The sequence below is a fragment of the Ambystoma mexicanum genome, chromosome 1q (assembly GCF_040938575.1).
Source record: "Ambystoma mexicanum isolate Mex_15411 chromosome 1q, UKY_AmexF1_1, whole genome shotgun sequence".
Classification (NCBI taxonomy): Eukaryota; Metazoa; Chordata; class Amphibia; order Caudata; family Ambystomatidae; genus Ambystoma; species Ambystoma mexicanum.
This window is the reverse complement of record NC_090922.1, coordinates 577460685-577486618: the sequence shown is the minus strand read 5'-3', so window position 1 is coordinate 577486618 and position 25934 is coordinate 577460685. Positions and strand designations below refer to the sequence as shown.

General features: G+C 48.9%; 1 protein-coding gene across 2 annotated transcripts in view; it reads right to left on the bottom strand.

Annotated features, from left to right (window-relative positions):
• Window positions 1-25934, bottom strand: part of UCHL5 (ubiquitin C-terminal hydrolase L5) — a 518067-nt gene that overhangs the window by 337912 nt on the left and 154221 nt on the right. For both annotated transcript variants that reach the window (XM_069641075.1, XM_069641074.1), the window contains exon 4: window positions 23475-23600. In XM_069641075.1, coding sequence (XP_069497176.1) covers window positions 23475-23600 — 126 coding nt within the window. The remainder of the gene's footprint in view (window positions 1-23474; window positions 23601-25934) is intronic.

Below are 25934 nucleotides of genomic sequence, written 5' to 3'. Positions count from 1 at the left end.
GACATTACATGTCAAAGATGTGGAATACGTTGGAGGACACGCCATTCGAAACTACACTTCCACCTGGTGACGCTGCATATATATTAAGACTCTGCAGCATTTTGACAGGTAGTTCAGGCCCTTGACGTTCCATGTCAGGCTCCCAGGTGAATTGGCCATACTGTATCCATGAAATCTTTATACCCTCAGAAGCATTCTAAACTCGATAATGGGATGCTACACCAATCCATAAATCGATGCGGCAGAGCCACCCCTGGATCCACTGTGAAATCCAAATATCAACTCCCCCATTGAACCACCATTCAATTCAACACCCACTAGCAACCCGAACCTGCCAGTTATCTCACCCCACCCCTATAACCGCAACAACCATATGCTCACACTTGGGGGCTCGCCAAGGCCCAGTGATCCCTTAATTGTCAGCACCTTGATTTCCAATGAAGATTGAGTATCCATGTCTCCCCACTGTTCTGGACTCGAGGTGCATATTTTGAAACATTCTCCCCGGGTTCATTCTCCTAAGCGACGTGGCACTCTAGGTAAGGATTCAAGAATGTGTTAGCCTCTTTCAGAGTATATAAAAAAAAAAATCCCTACCCCTTATGTTCCACTCTCAGTTTAGCTGGGAAGAGCATAGCGTATGGGAATAGTTTACCTGTAACTCCATTTCTCCAGCATTGGTATCTTTCATGGATTCACATGCTTAGAATATTCCCCGTCGTCAGGCTGGGAACCCTCGGTACCTTTATAAAGACGTTTTCCATAGGAAAAATTGACACTTCTGTGTCCCATCTATGTCGTTTTGGGCCGCTTATGCATGCCCCAATAGGACGTAGCGGTATAAATGCCCTGCCCCCACGGTTCTCTTCAGATTTTAACCCCCCAAAGTAGGATGGGGTATATATTGTTTGCATGTAGGGGAGGCCGGCGGGCGCATGTGAATCCATGAAAGATACCAATGCTGGAGAAATGGCGTTACAGGTAAGAAACTATTCCCTTCTTCAGCATTGGATCTTTCATGGATTCACATGCTTAGAATAGATTGTATAGCAGTACTCATGATTTTGGGGGTGTGAATGCAAACCAATAACATCCCACCACATATTTTCTCTTTTTTTTTTTTAAACTTCAGCGGTTACATGCTAGCTTCAAAGAATAACAACCATAATATATTACGATCTATATATATACACACACATTCATATAAAGTACATTCCCCTGAACAGGGGTTACCTCACTGAAACAGAGGACATAGGACTGCTCGTCCCATCTGTACATCGTCTGCATGCTGCCGTTCGAGGCTATAATGGGGGGGTAAATGTATGTGGCACCGACCAGGATGCGCCTGACAGATGTCTCCCAGCGGAATCCCGGCCCACAACGCCGCCGAAGATGAAGTTGATCTCGTGGAATAGGCTCTCCGACGCCTTTCCAGCGCCTTCCCTGCTTTCGAGTGACAAAAGGCAATCGTCGACGAGACCCATCGAGCTAGTCCTTTGCTTTGAGATCGCCTTTCCTTTTGTCGACGGTCCATAATTTCTAAATTGCTGAGTACGATGAAGGTAAAAACTTTAGAGCTCTTTTCATGTCCAATGCATAGGGAGCTTTTTCTGCGACCGATGAAGGAGTTGCCAAGAATGTAGGTAGTACAATCGACAAATGTTTATGAAAGACAGTAGGAATTTTCGGTATGAAATGAGGGTTGGTCGCCAGCACCACCTTGTCCTTAAAGAATCTCAAGTATGAAGGATCTATGACTAATTCTTGTATCTCAGAATCGTCGTGCTGAAGTGATAGCCACCAAAAAAGCCAACTTCCACGATAGGAATTTCATAGATGAGGAAGCCATAGGTTCAAAGGGAGCTTTCATTAGTTCCCTCAACACTAGGTTGAGGCTCCAGTTCGGAGGAAACTTTTTAATTGGTGGAAATGTGCGAAATAAACCTTTCATGAAGTGCTTTATCAGCCCATCACTAAACAATGGTAACGAATGCCTTCTTCGCGTGAATCTTGAAATGGCTGCCAGGTGAACCTTTATCGATGAAAAAGATAACCCACTCTCCGGTAAATGCAGCAAATATGGCAGGAGTTGTTCCAAAGTTATATTCAGGGGTTCTAACCCTGTCTGATCTTCACACCACATGCAGAATCTCCTCCACTTGCATGCATACGAAGTGTTCATGGACGGAGCTTGCGCGGCTTGCAAACTTCGATGGCAATCCGATGAAAGTTGGGGTACCAAACTCTGAGAAGTCAGGAGCCATACTGTCAGGTTGAGACAGTCCGGATCATGATGCCACACTGTTCCCTTGTCCCGGGTCAGGGGGGTTCGGGACCTTCTGAAACCTTACTGGCCACGCCAGTGATAGCTGTAGCAGGTCGGAGAACCACGCCTGCCTGGGCCAATAAGGAGCCACTAAGATCACTCGACATCAGTATCTGAATCCATTGCAGGGTCCGTCGTATGAGTGGAAACGGGGGGGAAAGTGTATAGAAACTTGTCCGTCCACGGGAAGAAGAACGCTTCCCCCAGTGCATCGATCTGTGGCCATCTGCTGGCGTACTGTTCGCACTTTGTTCTCTCTCGTCGCAAAGAGATCCAGAGAAAGCTGTCCCCACTTTCTGAAAATCTCCAACAACTGATGTTCGTTCAGTTCCCCATTCGTGTTTCTGATCCATTTCCCTGCTGAGGGAATCCGCTTGTACGTTCTTTACTCCCAGAAGATGGTGGGCTACTATGGTTATATTTTGTTGTAGAGCCCACTGAAAAACGTCCTGAGCTTCGGTGGAAAGAGTTCTGGAGCGAGTACCGCCTCGTTTTCTCAAGTAAAACATTGTTGTCATGTTGTGTCAGTATTCTCACCACTGACCCTTTTATGTGAGGCAGAAAAGCTTTCAAGGCCCAACGCACTTCCCTCAACTCCAGCACGTTGTTATGAAGGAGTGACTCCTCTGACGACCACCAGCCTTGCGTTTGGAGAGCGCCCAGATGCGCTCCCCATCCAGTCAGCGACGCGTCCGTCCCTATGGTCATGTGAAACTCTGGTTCCTGCAGGGGAACCCCTCTGGATAGGTTTTCGAAGACTTGCCCCCATCGAAGAGCTCGTTGTTGACTGTCAGTTTGTCCGACCAAAGTCCTTGGCTCTGGGCCCATCAGTCTGCCAGGAATTCTTGAAATGGCCTCATGAAGAGGCAACAGTTCACCAAGGGGATACACGAAGCCATGGCTCCCAGTATCGACATATCTCCTTACCGACACTTGACTCTCCACTGTCTTGCCAGCTGATTGAGCCTGTGGATCCTCTCCACAGATGGTCTCACCAATCGTGAGTTTCGAACTCTGCACCCAAAAACACCAAGCTTCTTGAGGGAGTTTGAGGACTTTTTCAAAATTGACCGCAAATCCTAGTCGTCGCAGAAGTTGCATGGAGGCCTCCAGACTTGTTTGCGTTGTCATGGGGGACTACCCCCTCACTAACCAATCGTCCAGATAAGGGTAACCATGATGCCCCCGTTTTCTTAACCATGCTGCAACTGGGGCTAGGCACTTTGTGAACGTCCTGGGAGATGATTTTAGTCCGAATGGGAGCACTGTGAACTGGTAGTGGGTCCGCCTGACTACAAACCTTAGGAACTTTGTGTCGACGCATTGGTATATGAAATACACGTCCTGGAGATCCAATAACACCAGAAAATCTCCCTGTTGAATCGACCGGATCACTTCCTGAAGTGTGAGCTTTTTGAATTTCAGATTTTTTAATGTTTTGTTGAGGTCTCGAAGGTCGAGAATGGGACGTCATTTTCCATTGGTCTTTTACGACAAAGTATCGGGAGTACACTCCTTGACCTCTGTGACACAGGTACCAATTCTATAGCTCCTTTTTGTAGCATAAGGACTACCTCCTGCTTTAAAATGTTCAGGTGGGGTTGAGCCGAAAACCCTGGTGGGATGTGCGACGGCTTGCTTTTGAATTGTAAGGAATGACCGAACTTGTGTCCAATACCCACCGGTCCGAGGTTATCTTTTCCCACTCGTCGACACAATGAGACACCCTGCCTCCTGGACGTTCTGAAACTCGTCATTGCTTGTCTTTTGATTGATTGTCCGACGACAAGTAACCTCCCCTTTTCCTTGAGGCTTGATAGTCGACGTGTTCTTGCAGTCTAAGCCCGCCTGTAGCCCTGAGAGGAGTAAGACGGTCTATTGAAAGTATGGTCCCTTGATGACGAGAACTGCGATTTTCATGACGCTCCTCTAAAGGGGCGAAACGAACAAACACTTCTGCCACTCGAGAGCCCCCAAGAGAACGTGCTGTGTCAGTCTTCTTTCATGGCCTCATCCACCTTCTCCCCCAAAAAAAAGGTCTCCTTCAAAAGGCATATCCAACACTTTATATTCCACCTCAGGTCAAAAGTTGGTGCATTTGAGCCATGCCCGTCTCCTCAGAACCACTCCTTTGTTAGAGTGATTAGAGGCCTCTTCCCCCTCTCGGACAAGTAACATTGCAGCCTTTCTGTGTTCGTCTGGCAGATTTTCCAGTATGGGTGCTAAACGATGCCACATCTGTCATACCTTGCCATAATAGCTAGAGAATTGTTTGCCTTCACCGTTGTTGCACCCACCGACAACACCTTTTTGCCAAAGGCATCGGGTCTCCTGGCCTCGTTCTCCAGAGGAGTTGTGCATTTATGTTGAGACATTGCCTTTCTTGCCGCAGCTGCCGATACCACCGACTCTGGAGCCGGTTGAGAGGACAAACATTTCAGAGTGGACTCGGGAGCCTTACATTTCTTTTCCAGTCTACCTTTTATTGCCGGCTCCGAGAACGGATGACGCATCGTTTGTAGTCCCTCTTGCCATACATGATCTAAAATGGGGACCGAAAACACCGATTTTCTCCTCTTTCACATATGAATGAAGAACCAAAACAAAAAAAAATTATCTTTACTCTCCTCCTCCCGGGCCAGCCCAAATTCGGTGCAAGCCTTACTCATCGCGTGGAAAGGACCAATGTCATCTGGGGGTGACGGTTGGGCTGGGCTTCTTGGAGCTTCCATCTCCGTTTCCGACTCCCAGGTCGGGTCCCTAGAGGGGGATAACGATATATCCGATATGGACTCTGACTCCGATTCCGGCAGTTCTCCTTCGGGGCGCGCACATGGAAGGCCTTCACGGACCAGCGCCGCCGTCAACGCCATAGGAGTCGGTCGATGGGAAGGGCCTGGCTCGTCGTCGACTGGTCTCGCTGGCGTAGCAACCTGAGGTAACACTTCATCTAATTTCTTCAACAAGTTTTGTAATGTAGACAGAACTTCCAGGGATAAAACAGTGAGGATTAAGCAACGGAGTTGTAACCGGGATATTCACCCCGCTCGAAAGTCAGAGAGCTAACCCCTTGCAACCCAAGTTCCGCAGGCCCAGCCACCTGCTCACGTTTGTCATCCACGGGCTGCCTCCTGCAGCCACAAGGTTTCTGGTGAAACCGGGTCATACACCTCCGGTCGCCAGCCCTCCTATGGAGCCTCCGTCGACGAGGTTAATTTCTCTATCGTCACCGTCGTCACCTGACTCGGCGGAACACCTGAAGAGACGATCTGCGTCACTGGTAGTGAGGGCGTCGCCGATTGCACTCCCGTCGACGACGCTGGCGGATGCAGAGAGCCCTGAGGCGTTCCTGCCTTTTTTGAACCCGATTTGTGTTTTGAAGAATCTCGACTCGAGGATGATCTATGATGATCTCCTGAGGGGGAGCTTGACAGGTCTTCTCTCCTTTGAAGAGGAGGAAGACGAGGTTTTCGTTTTCAACGAAGATTCTCTCGTGGAATGCTTTTCCGATGAGCCTTTCTCCATCAAACGCACTTTCTTCACTGGAGGTTCAGCCAATACCGAACGGCAGGGGGCCCCTAGAGATTTAGTTGTTGAGGCCAAGCTATGCGTGGAGCCTACCTCCGAAGGGGGGTACGCACCCGCTCCTTCGTTCAACCAATCCACCAACCGCCTATTCCGGTCTTGAGGGTCTTCTGGGAGAAGCTTTTACAGATGTCACAATTGTCTGCCGAATGGTGAGGGTGGAGACAAAATATACAGTCCATATGGCCATCTCCTTCATACACCTTTAATCCGCATGTAGCACACGGACGAAAAAGCTTTTCCAGACATTAGGAAAAACGAAAAAAACAGCCTAGCAAAAATAGTAGATGATGTGAGGTGATCCCACTACTTTGGAAGACGGTTGAAATCTGAAGGGAGCCGCGGGGGCGGGGCATTTATACCGCTACGTCCTATTGGGGCATGCGTAAGCGGCCCAAAACGACAGATAGTAAAAATTGACACTTCTGTGTCCTATGGAAAACATCTTTATAAAAAGGTACCGAGGGTACCCAGCCTGATGACGAGGGAATATTCCAAGCATGTGAATCCATGAAAGATCTGTTAGGCAGAAACCTGTGCAGTTCCCTTGGGGAACACTGCAAAAGATTTAAGACTACAGGTATAGCAGTAAACCCACTTGGTAGCAGTCTGCACCACCCAGATTTACCTGGTAGCTGTGGCTGAGCAGTCAGACTTCCCTCAAGAAGAGTTAGGCAGTATGCAAAGTATACACAATATGTACTCAGACACAATAGCACAAGCAAACACTGACCAGAGCTTGGTTTCAAAAGTATATAGTTATTTATTTTTAAGAACACATAAGTTGAAAACACTCTAGCAAAGTATAGTAAAAACACTTCAAACACAGTTATAATGAAAGCAGTTTCAACCCTTACTCCTATCTAGCCAACTCTAAGTTATCACCACCTAATTAAAACAGAGGTGCGTGCTTAACGTTAGATGACTCTAGTAGGTTCAAGGAAGGGATAAAAAAGAAACAGAAATGGGTTAAACACACCACTCTAAGGTCCAGAACACTTGCAATAGGCTCAAAGAAGCACAAAGTCACAGGTGAGCAAAAGTCACTAGGCAGGGCCCACTCTTAGAGTAGCCGGAGCGAAAAATGTGCCCAAGATCACACTGTTATTAGGGATTCAAAGTCTTGCAAAGAGTTAGAAAGAGTTTAGAGTGGTTTAGAAAGTTTAGCCAGGGTGTCCCAGGCACTCCCAGGGTCGAAAGCCGGGGGCTAAATCTACCCCGTACAGTCGGTAGCAAGGGAAGCCAGGCGGAACACGGTACCTTAAGCGGAAAGGATCCTCCAGCGGTGGCAGTTGTTCCAGGCAGTGGCAGCAAGGCTCGACGTCGGTCAGGGGAGAAGAAGTTCTCGCTGAAGAGCAGAAGAAGAAGGTCGTTGCACTGCCCGGGAAGAAACCAGCCGCGGAGTCCTCCGGTTAAAGGGTTGTACCGACTTTCGTGGTTGGGGTAAAAGTGGTGGGGTTCCGGTTGCCGGGGTGCTTGGCACTGGCAAGGCGGCCACGAGATACCTCGAGAAGCGAAAAGAAGGCGAAAACTGGTTGTCCCCACCAGTCAAGGGAAGGAGCCACTCCGTTAAGAGTTCTCCTCGGTCGTCGGGAAAAGTGGTGAGACGGTTCAGCAGGGCTCCACCGGGTGGTGTCGTCGAAGCAGGTCGGCTCAGCTCTTCCCTCGTCGGATTCTTGGTCCTGTGGCGACTTCTGAAGTCCCAGTCCCCAAAGCCCTGCTTTTATGCAGCAAACCCCCATTCACCCAGCCTAGCTGTCACTCAAACATGCTAAGTGGTGAGCCGGCCGGCTCACCACTTGGGCCAATCAGGACGGAGTGCGACTTGAGTTACCAAGGTAACTCAGTCCAGGGTGCCTAAATCCCCCTCCACCCCTCCTAAGTACCCCAGACAGAGTGGCACCACTTTGGAGGGCTTCTGTGGAGAAGCCCGCCAAAAGTGGAACAAAGGGCTCCACTTTGGGTCAGAGTTACAGAGGCGAACGCCATTTTAGAATCAAGTTTTGGCAAAAAGTCCCAACCGGAGTTATAATAATAAATATATAAACCGGCGGTATGTTTAAGGCTACCGTAAATAAATAATTAAATGTGTTAGCCTAAAACAATGGGAAATCCCATAGGGAAATATTCGCGGTCGAATATAAAAAGTAGTTTCCACTGCCACCAGCCAAAACTCGATCAGGGGGGACGGAGACGTGCCCCCTCGACTAACAGACCCTGGGGCAATCGAATTGCCCCAGCCAGTACGTCCACAATATGATGGTTTGTACTGGTTCTGTTCAGGATTCAAGACTAGCAAAGTCCTTGGTGACTTTACATGCCCTGGGAGACAGTAGTCAGTCCCAGGGTATGGAGTCTATGTTGGGGAGTCCCTAGGACACCCCTGGGTCACGGCACAGAGGGTGCTGTGTAACCCACATCACAAAAATACATGAGGCCCTATGGAGTAAAAGACCCCATAGCCCATTCAACACAAGGTTTAACCAAGAAAACACACTTCAACATGTCCAAGAGTGAGGGTAAAAGAGTCTCACTCTTGGCAGGAGAAAAAAAGAAACCCCAGAAATCCAGCAAAGCTGCTGGGGGACTCACTAGGTAGGGAAATTCAGCCTAAACAGAGAATTCTCCCTAACAAGATCCAATGCTGGAGACTTCATGTTTTTCTCCGAGTCTCCACTTGACATTGATAAGTTTTCCTGGATATCTGTACTTTATCCAAGAAGTCTAGGAACAAGCAGATCAGCGTGTTCCGAAATGATAGAAGTCCAATTCTCTAGCTCTGCTTAGAGCTAGGCCCCTATCCCGATAGTTGCGCAATCGGGCAATCAGTGGCTCAGCCGGTGCGCCCAGTACCGGTTTCCTGCTAGTAGGTATACAATGGTCCCTCTACACAATAAAGAACCACTGAGAATTCCTCGCCACCCAGGAACTCCGAGTAGACTCTCCAAAATTCCTTCCATGTCGGGTTGGTCCGTCTCAAGCACTCCTATGCACAGATTATTCCGCCGAGATATAGATTCGCCTCAAGTGTAGACAGTTCTCACAGCCGCATTTGTCTCATCCTCAAGTGTCTACACTTGGCCCTCCACCTCATACAAGCAATCCCCATGCTTATCCAGGTGGACTTGCATGTGATCTATTTGCAGGCCAGGGTCTCCATTTTGCCATCTAGTAATTGGATACTTACTTGTCCAAGCATTTTTTTAATTTGTCACCGAGCGCTCCACTTGGATACAGCATTGTTAGGAAATAATTTTTTTGTGCAATTTTCCCTCCATTTATGACCCCACCCCCACCAAACTTTTTGTTTGGCTTTCCTATCCTGACTTTTTCCCAGTGCAGCCCAGCCTTCAGCTAAACTCCCCTGGGCTTTTTGCCAACTTGTTATGGAGAAACTGTCAGTACCTGGAAATTAGGTTTCCCTTAGTCTTTGACTATGTTGCTATTTCTTGGTCACTTTTTAACTGTGCACAGTGTACCTTCCAGTACCGTGCGCTGGGATGTTTTATGGCCCTAGACACCCTTGAAGGACGATTTGGTGATTGTACGAGTGTGCCTGGGCTGAACTGGTGACAGCAGTTACTTCTTATGTTTCACTTCTTTTTACTGAATCATATCGTGTTTGGTTCAAAACTGTGGCCAGGTCCGAAAATGGCCAAGCCACAAAGTCTTGTTCTTTACCATGGCCATTTTGCCCCTCGCTTTCACCCAGGTTTTCCTTATTTGGGCATGCAGCCTCCCGCCCTAAAACTTTTTTTCCCCGCAGGCTTCTTCCGGTCACGCGTGCGCCCAGGAAGCAGGTTGGGACTGTCTGGATCCAATCCACACTACTGGTGCCAGGATGTCTTAGTGCCTGAATGACAGACCACTGTGGACGGTGATTGGTCGACGACTGGGATGCCTGCAAGAGATCAGATCTTCGATTGGAAGTCCTCGGCTTTGGCACAAAGCCAATCTTGGATAAGAAGGGGCGCTGCATCCATTCTAGGCCGATCACTGAACTACAGAAGGAGCCAAGTCTCCTGCATGAAGAAATAGACTTGTGAAACCACCTAAGATGCTTTGGAAGGTTTTGGCACCCTTCGCCCTGTGCTGTCCCATCGGACCCCTGCTTTCTTCATCAAGAAGGCCTGTCAAGGCGCTTCGCCCCTTGGAGTAAGGGAGCTACTCTCGGCGCCCCCTGCTTACCCACCGAATGAGCCCCTTCAGAAGTGTTCCTGGGCCATCCAGTGAACTGTCAAGCTCTAGGTCAGGGTATCCCACGGAACCGCCGCGAGTGCAAACCTGCGACTTGGGACATCGCTTGCTTGTGGTACCATGCATTCTGCAGCCAAATTTTGCAGACCTAGCTCCTCTGGGTCCCGAATTAGGAGAGTGCATAACACTGCCCGCACCTGTGATTTCTGTGTCACTACCTGTTGGTGACTGTCACTATAGATCCCTTGCTGTTCTGTTCTCCTGTGCCCTGAAGCCTGCTGCACCAGAATTTTCTTCATACCTCCTTCGGAAGCCCAGAAAAGACAACTGTGCCGTCATGGATGATCATTCTCCCCCGCAGTCACAAACGAGCCAGAGCGCTCCGAAACAGAAGGACTCAAACCTACTAGTGACCTTGACTAAACTGGCATAGTGTGGATTTGCCAAGGGTCGGTGAGTACTTGTATCACTTACCGGTGGCCCCATGGCACAAACGATCACTTATCCTCAAGTATCCCTTAAAAGGTATTCGCACTGGCTGGGTAAACCTGCACTCCCTAGGTATTTGCCATTTGAACACTGCTTTGCCGCCAAGAGGGCCTACTTGAATAGTGGGGACTAATTCTTCATCGCCTGAAGCCTCTTCCCGACTTGCTACAGCCCTCCCAAGACGACCCACTTTTTACTTCACCTGCGCAATCGTGCGATGCACAACTGTATTGTTGCATAAGGCTCCACTCTTCTTAGGGCTGAACTCCAAAGTTAGGGAACAAAGGATTGCATAGTGCTATTAATGTGCTAATTCAACCCTCTCTTAACATGTGGCTGTACAATGAATTACATTAGGAAACATGATGTGTATATATTGTATAGTAAAATGATTTTGTCTGATAACCGTTCACATTACTAAAGTTAATCTTGTCTATTGGTCCAGCCGACAATATATGTATAGATATTTTTCATATACATTTGTCTAAGAGTAATTTGTGGTTTATTGCAGAGTGTGCTCATTGTGGACTTCCGACCACTCTCACCCCTCCTGAGACTTAGCCTTGACTGCCTGCCAAGCTACCTTGATTAGTCTGGCTTGTCCAGAAGGTTCCCCTGTTTCACTAAACCGAAGGTGGCCTCCTAAACTTCTGCCCACCAGGTCAGAGTTTAGAAATCCATCTTAACAAGCATCAAGGGCTGTGATGACTCTTCTGTGGGGCACTCCCCCATTGTCATTGATTTGGCCGAGTTTGGAGCTTCAATTACTGCGACTTCAACATGATGCAGTCTCGTGGTAACCGACCGGATCCAAGGTTACACCCGATCCGTCCCACACACCCCGAGATATTCCTGGATGCTGGGCGACGTGTGACTCACCCCAAAGGTGTCCTTCCCAAAACCAGTCAGCCATTACTTGATCTGATGTGGTAGGGGATTTTGGACCACTTCTTCCCCATCACACTGTATGGGGATAACAATAGCCGGGGGGTGGTTTTACTCTCCAGGCTTACCTCACTGGGATCTCCAAGGTTGATGTTGTCCAATACTTCTATGCCAGATGGTGTACCCGTCTCCAGGGTCACATTCACCCTTGTAGGGGACTTTCACAGGAAGTCCACCTATGCCGCCTGCTTGCCCCTCAACCACCAGTGCGGCCGGCTGCACCACGCCAGACTCCTCCTAACCTCTACTCTGAGTTTTCACGATGACACCCTTCAGATGCGCAACCTGCTGCTGTGATGGATCACCAGCCAGTCGCTGGTGCATTGCACCAGAGTCGCAAATCCACACATTGGCCAGCGCATCGGCCGCGCAATCGGCAGCCTCCCCTTGGCATTGGATCCAACCACAGTCTCTCGCCAGGGTACAGTAGCAGTTCACTGATGCCTCGGGGTAGATGGGGGTCTTCACACTGCCAGGTCTCTGTCGCCACCGGATCTGCCTCCTTGCTAGTGCCTCGCCCTGTCCCAGCACGTTGCTGCCTTTCAGAGATTACTGATGCCGATCTCTGCGAGTGGGGCGCTTCAAAAACACCAAAGTTTCCTCATACGTCCGTCAAGTGTGTGAGCTCACAGAAACCGAATAGAAGTCTGCAGTTCGAGACAAGCAGGATGCAGACTGGATATATTCAGGTTTGCCCTGGAGCTCACAAGCCTGCAGCCATCTTGACAGGACTCTCTAGCCCAGATTATTACTGCACAGTTGTGTTGGGAGTTCTGGGATTTTGTACATCAAAAATCTATTCTGGTTCTATTTTTGTGAGAATGTTTCCATAGATCATCAGCGGTTACAGTGTGACCTCAGACGGCGGAGACCAGTTGCCAGTAAGGTTACATTCCATTGTTGGATCTTTTTTCTTCAAATGAGGCCTTCTTGAATTTTGGCCTTCACTATATGGCATGGCAGTCCCCAGCAAGAGAAGTCTCTTCAGGGCCTTCTCCAAGTGCAACCTGAACAACATCTTTGTCAATCAGCATGACAAATACCTCTGCCTGCACCTGGACAACTGTTCCATTAGCCAGTTCTCCCTAACTTGGCGGGATAGTCACAGAAGGTTGGTGACTTTGCTGGAGGAAGGTGCCAAGGCCTATGGCATGGCTAGAGTGCGTAGTCATGCCTTTGCCTGGGTCAGCAGATCTGTTGAGCGTACTCCCTAAACTAAGAGGTCAACATCAGTTGGACACATCCCAGGGCGTGCGGGGGCAGGGGCGAGGGGAGGCCGGTGAGGAGGGGGTCAGAGAACAAAAAAAGGACAGGTCCTGTTGTCCAACTATCCCTTCCACAGCTCCCAAGGGTCAGTCCACCACAACTCCGATCGCCTCGTCAGAAAAACTGCACACGTCGACAACCTCTCAGCCAATGTGTCACGCACCAGCCACAGTCATCCCAAGTCCATGTACACATTCCATCATCTAAGCTTAAGTCTCCATCAGAATTACCGACCAGGACATAATCACTGGTCCATTGGCCGAAATCTTCATCTACCACCTAGTCGCCAGCTCCTCTGTCTCCAATCTCAGACTGTCCCATCAACGACTATAGTAACCATCCACAAAGTTAATCTGCCTCCACGGCCACACTCAGCCGGCTCACCTTTGACGGTAGACACCACACGCCCCTGCCCTCCCAAGGACAGCCAAAGCAAAACGGTTCTTCACCCTGTCATGAGCGGGTTCACCTGGCGCATTCCCCCTGTTCATTTGCATGCAGGCACAATTCAGACAAGCCTCCAGAGTCTCACCTCCAAACTGGAGGTTGAGATTTTCCAGCCCCATTCTGCCTAGGTCTCATCGCTCTCTACAGCCATTGCCTACCCTACCAGCTGTGCCCTTGCCCGCTGCTCCTCAACCAGCTACCAACTAGCACTTGCCCACAGAGCATATAGGAACAGCACCTAGAGACTTGTCCTTGGACATCCTATCAACCCTACAGACCTTGGTGTCCGTGCTGCAACAGCATCTGCCTCCAGCAGCTCCCGGGCTACTCCCTCCGATTTCACCTTTGCCCTCATGGCCAGATCCCTCGAGTCCACCATTGCCATCAGCACAGAGGATCCATTTAGTGCCTTCTTCCTCCATCTACACCTCAGCCGTTTTCTGGCTCTGTGGTTACCCTCACAGACACGGACCCGAATGTGGACAGACACCTCACAAGGTACCCAGCATACAAATGAGCTTGATGACCTAAGTGCAGCTGACAGAGCCCCCTGATGTGGATCTACCCTCCAAAGACTCTCCACCAGATGAGATTGGCTTGTTTCATGCATTGACAACACATGCAGCAAGAATGTTCAATCTGGTCCCCAAGGAGGAGGGCTTCTTTTTCAAAAGCAGAGTCCTCTCTGAAATCAGTTGTATCCATCCCTTTGCTAGACAACATATGGGAGGATGGCTTATTGGTCATGAAGTTGCCTTTTCGCGGCTCCTCCAAAGGAGGATAGCCTAGAGAAAAGAAAAATACAGAAACCCAGCCACAAAGTGTCTTCGTTCCCAGCCTTCACCGAATCTTGTTTCTGCTGCTTCGATGAAAAGGTCCACTAATCCCTCCTCTCCATGCATGCCTCCAGACCAAGAGGGTAAAAGTTGGATGCGTTAGGGAAAAGCATCATTACCACCACCGCCACCATTAAAGCAGTTAATGTTTTGGCTATACTCTCCAGATACAATCAGTCCTAGCTTATTCCTCCTTGACAAAAACAAAGCTTTGGCTCCAGTTCATGAAGGCAAGGTGGCCTCGGATCATGCCATTATAGTCGCTCCAACATTGCAGATTCTGGTCTGACAACTGGGCAATGGGGCAGTACTCGCAGCCAAAGCTGTTTGAAAGCCACTTTGCCCCGAGGTCCAATCAAAGGTGATTGGACTTTTGAGGGCATGGACCTTTTCGGCAAGGCTGTAGATGAGACCATACAGTCCATAAAGGCAGTCACTGGTACAGCGCTCGCTGGGTACTCTTCAGCAACCAAGGCAATCCTTTTGTTTGTCCAAAGGCAGTTTCTCCAGGTCCGTCAAAGAGGCCAGCATACTGCCAACCTTCCCGTTCAAGCATGAAGGAGGCGTACAGAGGATGTTCACAGTCCTACAGAGGGAGAACCCAATATTGGTGTGGCACATCCTCCAGGACGCAGATGGCCAAACGGGCCTGACCAGGTCCAGGGGTTGGCTCCCCACTTCAGCACCCCAGTGAGTGGCAGTCTTCTCAGTTTGTCAGCGAATGGCGCAACATCTCCACTGACAAGTGGGTGATCAGCATTGTCCAGGAAAAAAGCCCCTCCATTCCTCCAGTCATGAGAAAGGAACACCTGCTTCTACCCTTGCAAGAGATTCAGGCTCCACTACAATAAAGGGACAATAGAAGCAGTGCCAGAACATCTCTGGTATGTATGCCGGATACTTCTTAGTGAGAAAGAAGTCGGACAGTTTCAGACCCATGCTAGGCAGGAGACAACACATTTCTCAAGTCCCAAAATGTCCAGATGGTTCCGTTGCAACACATGCTCGACCAACTGGAGCACAGAGACTTCCTGGTATCCCTAGATAGAGGACGCACCACATTACAATTCATCGCAGGTACAGACGCTTCTCCCAGTTTGTCGTGAACAGCAGACATCACCAGTTCAAGGCTCTTCCCTTCGGCCTCCAGTCAGCTCGGAGTGTCTTCACCAAGTGTCTGGCTCCAGTGGCAGCCCATCTACGGCGTTCAGGGATCTACCTCTACCTAGACGACTTGCTGATCCGTGCCTGCTTGACTCACAGCACACCGAAGAGACCATCAGGTGCCCAACTCTGCTGGGATTCTTGATCATCTTTCCAAAGCTATTGGGTTTGCCTCAAGGACATTGAGGGAAGCAGAAGGTATTCCGTGGTGGAAAAGGAGGCATTGGCCTGCATGTGGGCTGAAGAAAAGGTGAAGATGTATCGGTGGGGGTGCGATTTCATGATATGAACGAATCATAAGCCACTAATTAGTATCTTTTCGGAAGGGGTGTCAAGAAGAATTATGAAGTGGGTCATTAGTTTGCAGGGGCTGGAATTTTGTATGGAGCATGTTCAAGGTAGAAATGATGTGGTCACGGATGCCCTTTCAAGGTCAGTCTTGGAAGGACGATTATCGGTGAGGTCGTTGTGAGGAGGATGTGGGAGAGAGGAGTAGAACAAGTTACTTACCAACTGGCAACATTCTTTCGATTGGATGTTTCTCCAACGTATTCCACATCTTTGACATTTTATGTTCACAGCTGTACACTTTGGAAACTTTTTCGGCAGAGGGCGTCCTGCGCCGATGACGTCGGGTCGATGTCCCTCAAAGGCCATTGTCGAGGGCGACGTCACCGGATGTTATAAATAGGACGCACGGCACTTGTAGCCTCAGTTTATGTTTTTTCCTTCAGAATGTGTGGCACCAATCCAATGCCTGCTTGACAGCACATAGCCTTGCGGAAACGTAAGCTGCAATCACCTAGGAAATTGTCCAGTAGGGCAGGCTAAGAGCGCGATGTGGAATATGTTGGAAGAACATCCAATCAAAAGAACGGTACCAGTTGGTAAGTAACTTGTTCTTCGAATTATTGTGTCCAACGTATTCCACATCTTTGACAGATTCCCAAAGCAGTACCATAAAAATGGAGGAGGGGAAAGAATTTAGAATAGCCAATCAGATGGCTGAATAAAGACCCGCCTTACCAAAGGCCATAGATCGTATCCAGGGAGTAATGTTTAACAAAGGTGTGGATAGAAGTCCATGTGGCTGCACCAAAGATGTTCCTAATAGGAACTCCCCTTTGGAGGGCGGTGGAAGTAGCCACGCCCCTAGTGGAATGAGCTCTCAACCCTTCAGGAGGGTCCTTACCCGGCAATCGGTAACATTCAGTAATGTTGAGGATAATCCACCTGGACAAGGTCTGTTTGGTAACAGCCTGGCCCAACCGGTGAGCAGCATATCCCACAAAGTTGATCTTCCAGTCTGACCCTGGACATCCTAGAAATATAAAAGCTCAGAGCTCTCCTAGGATCCAACCTATGTAGTCGCTCCTCCTCCTTACCAGAATTAGGAGGCTCATAGAAAGATGAAGAACCACTTTCTGGCTCAAATGAAATTCAGAAACTACCTTAGGCAGAAAGGAAGGACGTACCCTTAGTACAACCCTGTCCTTGTGAAACACAGTAAAGGGTGGCCTAGATGGAAGTGCCTGCAATTCACTCACTCTGCGAGCGGAAGTAACTGCAACCAAGAACACTGTCTTGAAGGACAATCCCAACGGACAAGAGTGCAAAGGTTCAAATGGAGCACCCATTAGAAATTTCAAAACCAAATCCCAAACCGGCACCTGGAAAGGGTACAGCGGGAACACATAAGTCAGTCCTTTAAGTAACTGAGAAACCAAAAGGAATCCCTGTGGGCCAAAGAAAGTAAGAAAGACAAAACCATAGGAATGGAGCACTGAGTATCAAAATGTTCATTATGCACCCGTTGCTAAACCTACGGCAACAGAGAGAGTCCCTACCTCCCTCCATCCCTCCCCTTGGGAGGCAAACACCCCCAAGGATGTGTCCAACACAGCCCCGATGTACTGGAGCTGTTGGGAAGGTGTCAGATGCAACTTCTTGAAATTGAGGGAGAAGACCAGCCTGAGGGAGCGGCAGGTGAGACTGAGGTGAGCCAATGCTTGCTCAGGAGAGCGCGCACAGATCAGCCAGTCCAGGTAGGGGTAGACGTGAATTTATTCAACCCCCCCCCCGCCCCCTTCACCTGAGATACGCTACCACCACCAATAGCTTGGTGAAGACCGTCAAGCAGAGGTCAATCAGGCACCAGTTCTATAGCACATTTCCCCAGCAGGGTCAGGATTTCCTGCTTTAGGAAGGGAAGGCAGTAGCCGTGGGCTTTAGTATCCAGAACCCACGCATCCGAAGTAATGGCTCGCCACTCTTCGAGATGTTCAGACAGTCTGCCCCCAACCGGCTAACCATGGGACATGGCCTCATGACTGTTTTGGAGTGGCTGCGGCAGTGCTTGAAGGCAAAGAGGCAGCTGCCTGAGCAGCTTTGGCACCTCCATTTCCCCGACCACCACAGGTACCTTTTCGCTGACCCCTTTGACTAGCGGCCCCTCTCGTTCTACCAAAGGAGGAGTAGTAACGAAAAGAACCTCCCCTCCACTGCTGTCCCCTAGGATGAAAAGGCAGCGGTTGACAGCTGCGCTTAAAAATGTCGCCACAGCTTTCGAGGTCTGCAACCTCTCAAGGCCCTCATCAGCCTTGTCGCCAAACCATGTGCACCATCAAAGGGCATGTTCAAAAGACAGGCTTGGGCATCTGGGGCAAAACCCAACTTCCGCAACCACGCAAACCTGCATATAATGGTGCTCGCAGCCATGGACTGGCAAACACCGTCAGCCGTATCCAACCCCGACTGAAGGGATTTGCACATGGCATCCTTGCCATCTTGCACAAGAGCAAGGAACCCATCCATTTCTTCCCCCTCAGGAATATGCTCAGCCGCTAGAGAAACAGTTCCACAGAGTGTGTGAAAACCTTGCTAAGGCACAAGCGGCGTTTGCTGATTTCAATGACATACTCCCCGCAGAATATACCTTGCGAGCCGAACCGTCGAAGCATTTGTTGTCCCCATCAGGAGGGATTGTAGGGTACGCCGCCTGCCTCGAGATGGCTGTAGCCGCCTGAACCACCAAACTCTCAGGAGTGGGTGAGTGGATAAGTAGCTCGGGTCACTAAAGGAAGGGCGGTACTTCTTTACCAATGATTTGTTAGCAGCCGGAAGAGATTCCGGTGACTGCCAAGCAGTCGCCACCCTTTTCTGTAAAGCGAGATGAAAAGGTAACACCGGGTGTAACGCTCACCTGATTCCCACGGAGGCGCTGGTCCCGGCTGAACTGTTATAGTCTCTTCAATTGAGAAGCGTAGAGCTCGGATGACTCTCTGGACTGGGCTTCCTCTTATTGACCGTCTGGCTTGCAGGGTAAGGTTTCTGCAGGGGGAAGAAAAAAGGGTTAATGACCGTTTGGCTGAACTTCCTCCTCACTAATCGCCAACTCTCCGAAAGTCCAATGTCCTGGTGAGCTCTCACCTTAGGCGTATAAATGCTGGGCTCTCCATCCTGCGACTTATGCAGGGGTGTGTGGGTTCCAGTTACGTCACTGGAGGTCCTCAAAGTCTTTTGTGGCCTCAGAAGTGGCACAGGTGCTGAGATGCCAAAAGGTGATGCCGCCGTTACTGCACGAGCGGATGCCAGTAGGTATAAAGAGTTTATAGTCTTGAAGAGATGGGCACCTTTAATGAAGTCTTTGCATTGTCTTTTTCAGGTGCCTGGATGCTGAGGGCGTGGTCACAGAGTGCGACACGTGCAGTTGTACGTAGGTATGGGAATTTCAATGACACCTCAATAATGTCCCTTGTTTTCTGTTTTCAGGTCTTGAGATGTTGCGGGCGTTGTTCGTCCGTTGCACGTGTGAAGTACGTGAGTATAATGATCTGTGACCTTATTATAGCACCTCTAACAATGTTCTTTTCTTATTTGCAGGTGTTGGGACCTTGCTGCTGTTTTCCCAGTCGCGGATGCACGTGGGGAAACACGTAAGTGTTAAGCTTTCTTGCAGTCTTTAATGGCACTTAAATAATGTCTTTTCTTGTTTTCAGCTGCCGGGCTGCTGCGGTTGAAGAGATCGTAATACGCGCACAAAAGCAGGTAAGAAAAGTAAATGCGGTCGCCTTCACCCGATTCCTACTTAACAATGTTCTTTGTCTTTACAGGTGCCGTTAGGCTGCTGAAGAGAAGGCCGCGAAGAATCCATGAAAGCACAGATGGATCAGGTAAGCGAGCGCGGCTGCGAACGTGTTGCAACTTGCTAACCTTATGTTTCTTTTGCTTGCAGGTCCTGCCGGTGTCTGGATTCCTGGATGGTAAGTATAGTTCTCGTGTCTTTCTTCCACAGGTTGCTGAGCTGAAGCTGGAGATGTCACTGGGATGCTGGAGCTGACTCGGTGAGCGTCCTGCTGCAGATGCAGAATAACGCGAAGCACGTTTTCCCCAATCGGGTGTGGTTTAAATAGTGTTGGAGTGATTGGGTGTCTTCTTCCTCAGCCTCGCCCAGGTAAAAGAGTTCCTGTGCTCCAGAGCTAAGGAGTGGCACCAGCCCCCACCCAGGTAAGAAAGTAGTCCCAGTTCAGGGAATAGTTCCTCCCAGCAGAAGGCTGGGGACTTCATCCTGCCAGCATTTGCAAAGGTGAGTATGCAGCACCTTTGCAAGAATTATGAGCCCGGCGCCTCTGGCGCCGGGACTGAGGTTCCTTATGAGCCTGGCGCCAGAGGTGCCAGGACATGATCCAAAGGGCCCCAATAGGGGTTTGCTGGAGCCGGGGACGAGGGTCGTGAGCCTGCTTCCGGGGATGCTGGGCTTGACTTGGCTTCTCGGGAGCAGTGCTCATGACACCGGGTCAGAGGAAGGACCTGGATCTAAATTGTCCGTAAAATCTTCTTGTACAAAATCTTCGTGGACTGGACCAGCCCAGATACTCTGTGACCCTAGCCATGAGCTGCCTGTATGACTCAGCATGAGCCCCAGGCTCAGGCCCGCCAAATTCCACTTTCCGGCGAAGTGTCTAACCCACTGGCATCATGAAGGGTTTGCCTTAACCCCTCCAATTGACAGTCTCTATAAAAGAGGCGCCACATCATGCTCAACAGGGTCCTCAAAGTCAGACCTTCCTTCCTCTTCATAGGTCGTCCAGGGGGAGGTGAAAACCTGGCCTGGGACATTAGAGGGCCTGGAGTCCACCACTGGCCTCACAGACTTAGCAGTAGCCTTCCTTGGAGGAGCCACCAGATCAGGGAACTTCACAGTAAATTTCGGGCAAAAATCCCCAAAGGCGTCGAGTGCGCCAAAGGCTTAGACGTCAAGAGCGTCGATAGCTTCGGCGTCAACAACGGCTCGTCCCGAGTCAGACAGACACGGCACTGACCGAATCGACGCAGGCTTTGAGCCCTTAGCAGGATGCAGCGGTCTCGCTGGGGACGAGGACCGAGACCTGGAAGCACATCTCTTGAGACTATCCGAAGCCTTGTCCAAACAGGACCTCGAAGGTTCCTGATGCGAGTCGCGTCCCCGAGCCTGAAGGCGTACGAGCCACAGTACAAGACCGTTCCTTGCCGGCTTCATCAGAAGGTGCGACTGTACCCGTGCCCCACGAGTGAAAAATCGCCAAAATCTGCTGCTTAAAGGCAGCCTATTCCTCCGGAGTCAAGGACTTTGTTGGGCATGTCACTTTCCACGCGGCTCCATCCTCCGAGGAGGACAGGGAAGGCGACCGGTGATGGCGCTTCCTAGAATGCCACAATGTGGAAGAATGCGGGAACCACTCCGGGACCAAGAACCCCGGGCCTTCTCCCGACACGGAGAGTCGCCCCTTCAGTCATTGGTGGACACCTCTGGATTTCGATTAAGTTTTTCGGGACTTACTGGGTTTAGAACCCCTACCCACCGGAAGCTTCCCCTTACGCTCCCGCAAGACCTTGGCAGTCAGTGACTGGCATTTTGAACAGTCATCGGTGTCGTGACTCTCGCCCAAGCACCACAAACGAATGCAATGCGGGCCGGCAATTGACATTTTAGACTTGGAGTCCCGGCAAGTCTTGAAGCCAGACCGCGGAGTCAGAAGGGCCGAAGACAACTCTTCGATGAAACACACGAGGTGCGCCGAGTTCTCAAAGCAAACATGTTTGCGGAAGAAACGGAACTGAGGCTACGGGCGCCCTATTTATAACATCCGGTGACGTCGTCCTCGACGGAGGCCTTCGAGGGACATCGACCAAACGTAATCGACGCAGGACGCCCTCTGCCGAAAAAGTTTCCAAGTGCAAAGCTGTTGACATTCCATGTCAAAGACGTGGAATACATTGGAGGACACAATCCATTCGAACATGTGTATAAAAAGGTTTGATTGGGATGAGACATGTTCTGAGGATGTGGTGTACCAATGGGCTATGAAGTTGGGGAGTACCAATTCTGCAGAGTTTGGAGATGGAGACCAAAGAGTACAGGAGAGAGAAAAATCAACTTTGTGTTAGAGACAATTATTTGTGCAGAGGGCATACATTGGTAGTGACTGATAAAATGAGGAGTGCTGTAATGTGTTCCGAATTGTGGTCATCTGGGGTTAGAAAAAAACAAAAAGGTCCGATTTCTGGTGGCCTGTATGGATATGGAGGTGGAAGAGTTGGTTAAAAATTGTGCAGACTGCCATGAAGGAGATGAAGGTCTGAGAGTTAATAAAATTCCCATGGTGGTCAGAGAGTCCAAAGACACTGTTGGATGAGATTGCGTTCGACTTGTTGGGCCCGTTTAATATTAAATAGGTCCAGAGATACGTACCTTTTGGAGGTGATAGATATCTTATCCAAGTGGCCGGAGATCTGCATCTTAAAGGAAATGACGACTAGGAGTATTATACGGTTTCTGGAACCTTTTCTTTGAAGGGGAAAGTCTTCCCTCGCAGGTGTGGTACCCAATTTGTTGAAGGAGTTAGGGAGTTTTTGGAAAAGCATGGTGCGGAACAGGTTACTACCGGCTCTCTATCATGCGCAAGGCAATTGGTGCGTTGAAAGGTTAAACCACATGCTAATGGATGTTATCAGGATTGCGGTGGCCACCAATGGAGTTTGGGTATGGGCAGTCATGGAAAGGACTTTCCAATATAGGCTTTCTCCACATGAAGTGACTAGGGTATCTCCATTCTGTTACGTGGCAGGAAGCCTAATACACCATTGTGTCCGGGTTGAATGGGTAGGTCCATGTGTGAAAATGTGGACTTTGTGAGAGAAATTACTAGCCAGTGGACCCAAATCTAAGGAGAGGTTTGACAAAGCAAGTTGAGATTTTTCAGCAAAGCCGGGTGAGATGATTAAGGTGAAGTTGCCTGTGAACGTGAGAAAGGGGAACTCAGTATTTTCTGAGCCCGGGGAGGTGGTTAAAGACCTGGGTTCTTCCTTTCTGGTCAAGGGTGGGGGAATTTGGAACAAGGAGAGAGTGGCATTTTTGCATGGGAACGAGGTGTCGGTTAGGCGAGTGAAGGGAAGGATGAGTCCATTGTTCCCTGTTCTAGTCACACGCTCAAATGTTATCAACCTATTCCTTTTATCGTGCACAGGAGTTTACCTTTTGTTATTCATACTTGCTCAAATATTCTGATGAAATCAATTCTTTTCACTGTGTACATTATTGTATGTAAATAGTTTGTGACTGAGGGAGGTGTAGGAGTGCTTGCTGACTGATTGCATGGATACTGTTAACCATGCATCTATTTTATGTACATAGTTCTTAGAAGTAGGAATCTGGAGCCTTGCTGGATGAAGGTCCCAGGTTGGGCAGTTGGAGAGAAGGTGCTGCGCTCGCTGGCGGTCGCTAAATGAGCAGCTAGACTTACCCGTTTTAATGTACAAATAAATTATCTCTCCTGCTATCCAGGTGGCGCGTGTTCACTCATTCACATAAGAAGGTTAACAGGATGCATTGAAATCAATGGTAAATGGTGCAAAAAGGAAATGCCCCCCTCCAAACACTGACATTTTCATTCCTTTACAGCAGCAAATAGGTTTTCTACTCAGTATGACAAACAGTAATCCACAATATTGCCTTGCAAGTACACTTTCCAAAGGACAGCAATCACAATTACTGTTGTTGTAATGTTTGGGGACTTGAATGATGCAGTGCTGAGAGAACAATTAGCCATTTTGTATAATGCCAGGCATGACAAAGCAGAAGTTTGTCAAATACATTAAGGTACATGCACAAATGCATGTTTTATCTACAGATGACAGACTAGAAATAGGATAATGCTGAAGTGCATAAAATTCATACTCACCCCAGCATCAAAATCATGTGTGAACTCTTTAAACTCTGCTAAAGTTTCGCCAATGTAAATATGTGGATGCTCACAGTTTAACAAAACACTGACAATAGCCTGCGTGGCACAAGCATTATTTATCACCTAAAAAAGAAAAGGTTTCGGTAATGTAGGTTACTCCATAATAGCCCTTTGGAAAAATATATACTCTGCAACTTTATGCTCATTTAGACACATTAAACTATTGCATCATTCCATCGTTTCTGAAACAGGTGCACTTGCACACAAAATACCTATGCAAAATAAAGGCATTACAACCCCTTGTATAACAAAGTGATAATTATCACACATGGTATAAGCGTCAGAGGATACACAATGTGGTTTGATTGAGTGAGATCAGGGAAAGGTGAAGCCAGACCAAAAATATTCACAATCTACATTTTTGGGAAGGTACATGGCTCATTAGCAAGGATAGTAGCTCAAGACACTTTAGGCTGAGCGTCCCCTGGGACGAAAGACTTGCCTAGTCACTTTAATTGCAATCTTTGGACCCTCGATTCAGTGTGAAAAGCAAAAATCGAGGTTCTGGGATGTGGCGACTGCTAGGAGTTAGTGGCTGAATCACGTTGATTTGGGGCATCAAACATAGTACATGCGGGGATACTAAAATCAAGTATCAGAGTGTTTGTGGAGTGTGTGGACTATGTGGACAGCCCCTGTTTCTGCTGCCTTTGGAGCTGTTTTACAGTGTGTGGAATGGCCTGGAGTCGGTTTTCAGCTTTAAACAATCCTCAGTTTTAAAAATGCACTTCTGGATGCAGAGCGTCGCAGAGGGTTTGCTGAAGTGATCGCAACACCAGCTGAGAAGAGACCCGGCCGAAATAGATCCATACACAAGCAGTTTACAACGTACAAGGAGTCGGGTACGTCAAGGAGTCAGGTACGTCAACATGAAATGCATGCAAAAGTAAACCCACTAATTTTAAAAAACGTTTCATGCGTAACTGGGTTAGCACGGATTCTGTCACCGATACCATCTGGCGCCCAAAGTGCGAGCACCCTGAAACACCATGCCAAAAGTTTCCAAGGTGCGATACTCCTCCCAACCGTACTTCTGTGCCCTTGGGTTATCTAGTGAGTGAGCCATTAGCACAGTCCCTCGAGCTTGCGGGTACCGATGCAGCAACTCCTTCCCCAATGTTACTCACAGAACGGAGGGTAGAGTCAGCCGATCAGCTGAACAAGCTTGAGGAAGTGTGAAACAATTGCTTCCCTGTCGCCGCATCAGAAACAAAAAAAATGAAGTCGGCTGATAAGTTGACAGTTTATGGAGGATAAAACAGAAGGGAGTCTAGAGGTAGCCTTTTATCTTCTGGATAGTATCCAGAACAAAATACCAGGTGAAACGCCGACTGAGGCGATGGGCATAGCTATTGGACTAAATCTTAATGGCCCCCATTCTGGAGCAACTGACAAAACACGAGATGGGACCAAATTAGTGGCTAAAATCCAAAAGAATATGCCACTAAAAGAAGTGATTCCAACTCTGAAGTTGGAACATTAAAGTTGCATTTCAAAGCTAAATCCCCCCCTAGCTGCAGTGACACGCAGACAGAGCGCAGTAGACGGGAAGGAGTGTAATGAACAAACTTTGCCTGGAGATACTCAGCACCCAGGCCAGAAAAGGCACGATGCACCAGACAATCATTTAAACAGGATCCGGCTGACCACGGGAATCCAGTGTAGTTTGATCATAGGGGAAATATGAGATCCAAAAGGGAGGGCGGAGTATAGAGCTGACGGCAGCATTTTGCAGCAGTTGAAGCCTTTGGATCAGGTAACGGGGCTGGGCCAAATGGAGAATCGCAGTAGTCGAGAGTGCTGAGAACCAAGGCTGCCACTACCGGGGCCTGGCATTCAGCAGGAATAAACGGCAAGACTTTCCGCAGAATGCAGAGTTTAACGAGCCCAGTACTACATACCCTAGCCACCTGATTGTCAAGGTACAGAGAGGCAAAGATTTTGACACCGAGATTACAAACCGATTGAACCGGAAGAGGAAGAGGGCCAAGGCTCGATGGCCAGAATTGCGAGGTCCAAAAGAGAAGGGGGGACGAGGTACCCACAACCAGGACCTCGGTCTTACTAAACAAAAATTTTAAAATGCTGCAAAATCAAATCATGGTTCTGGCAGACAAATTCAAAGAAAGATGGTTATTAGATGGAAACCAGCTGAAACCGGTAAAGGAACTGAAGAACCTGGGTGTCCAGATAAGTACGTTAAAAGGAGAAAAAGCCTGGATAGATGCCCCGAGATTAAAAGTAAAGAGACTCATCACAAAAGGAAAGAGCAGACAGAAGATGTGGAAAATTCGCTACAACAGACAATTGTTTTCTATAAGCACCAAGTCTCCCCCGGCCCTAGTGTTTGGAGGAGAAACTTGCTTAGGAATAAAACCAGAACTGTGGAACTTTCTA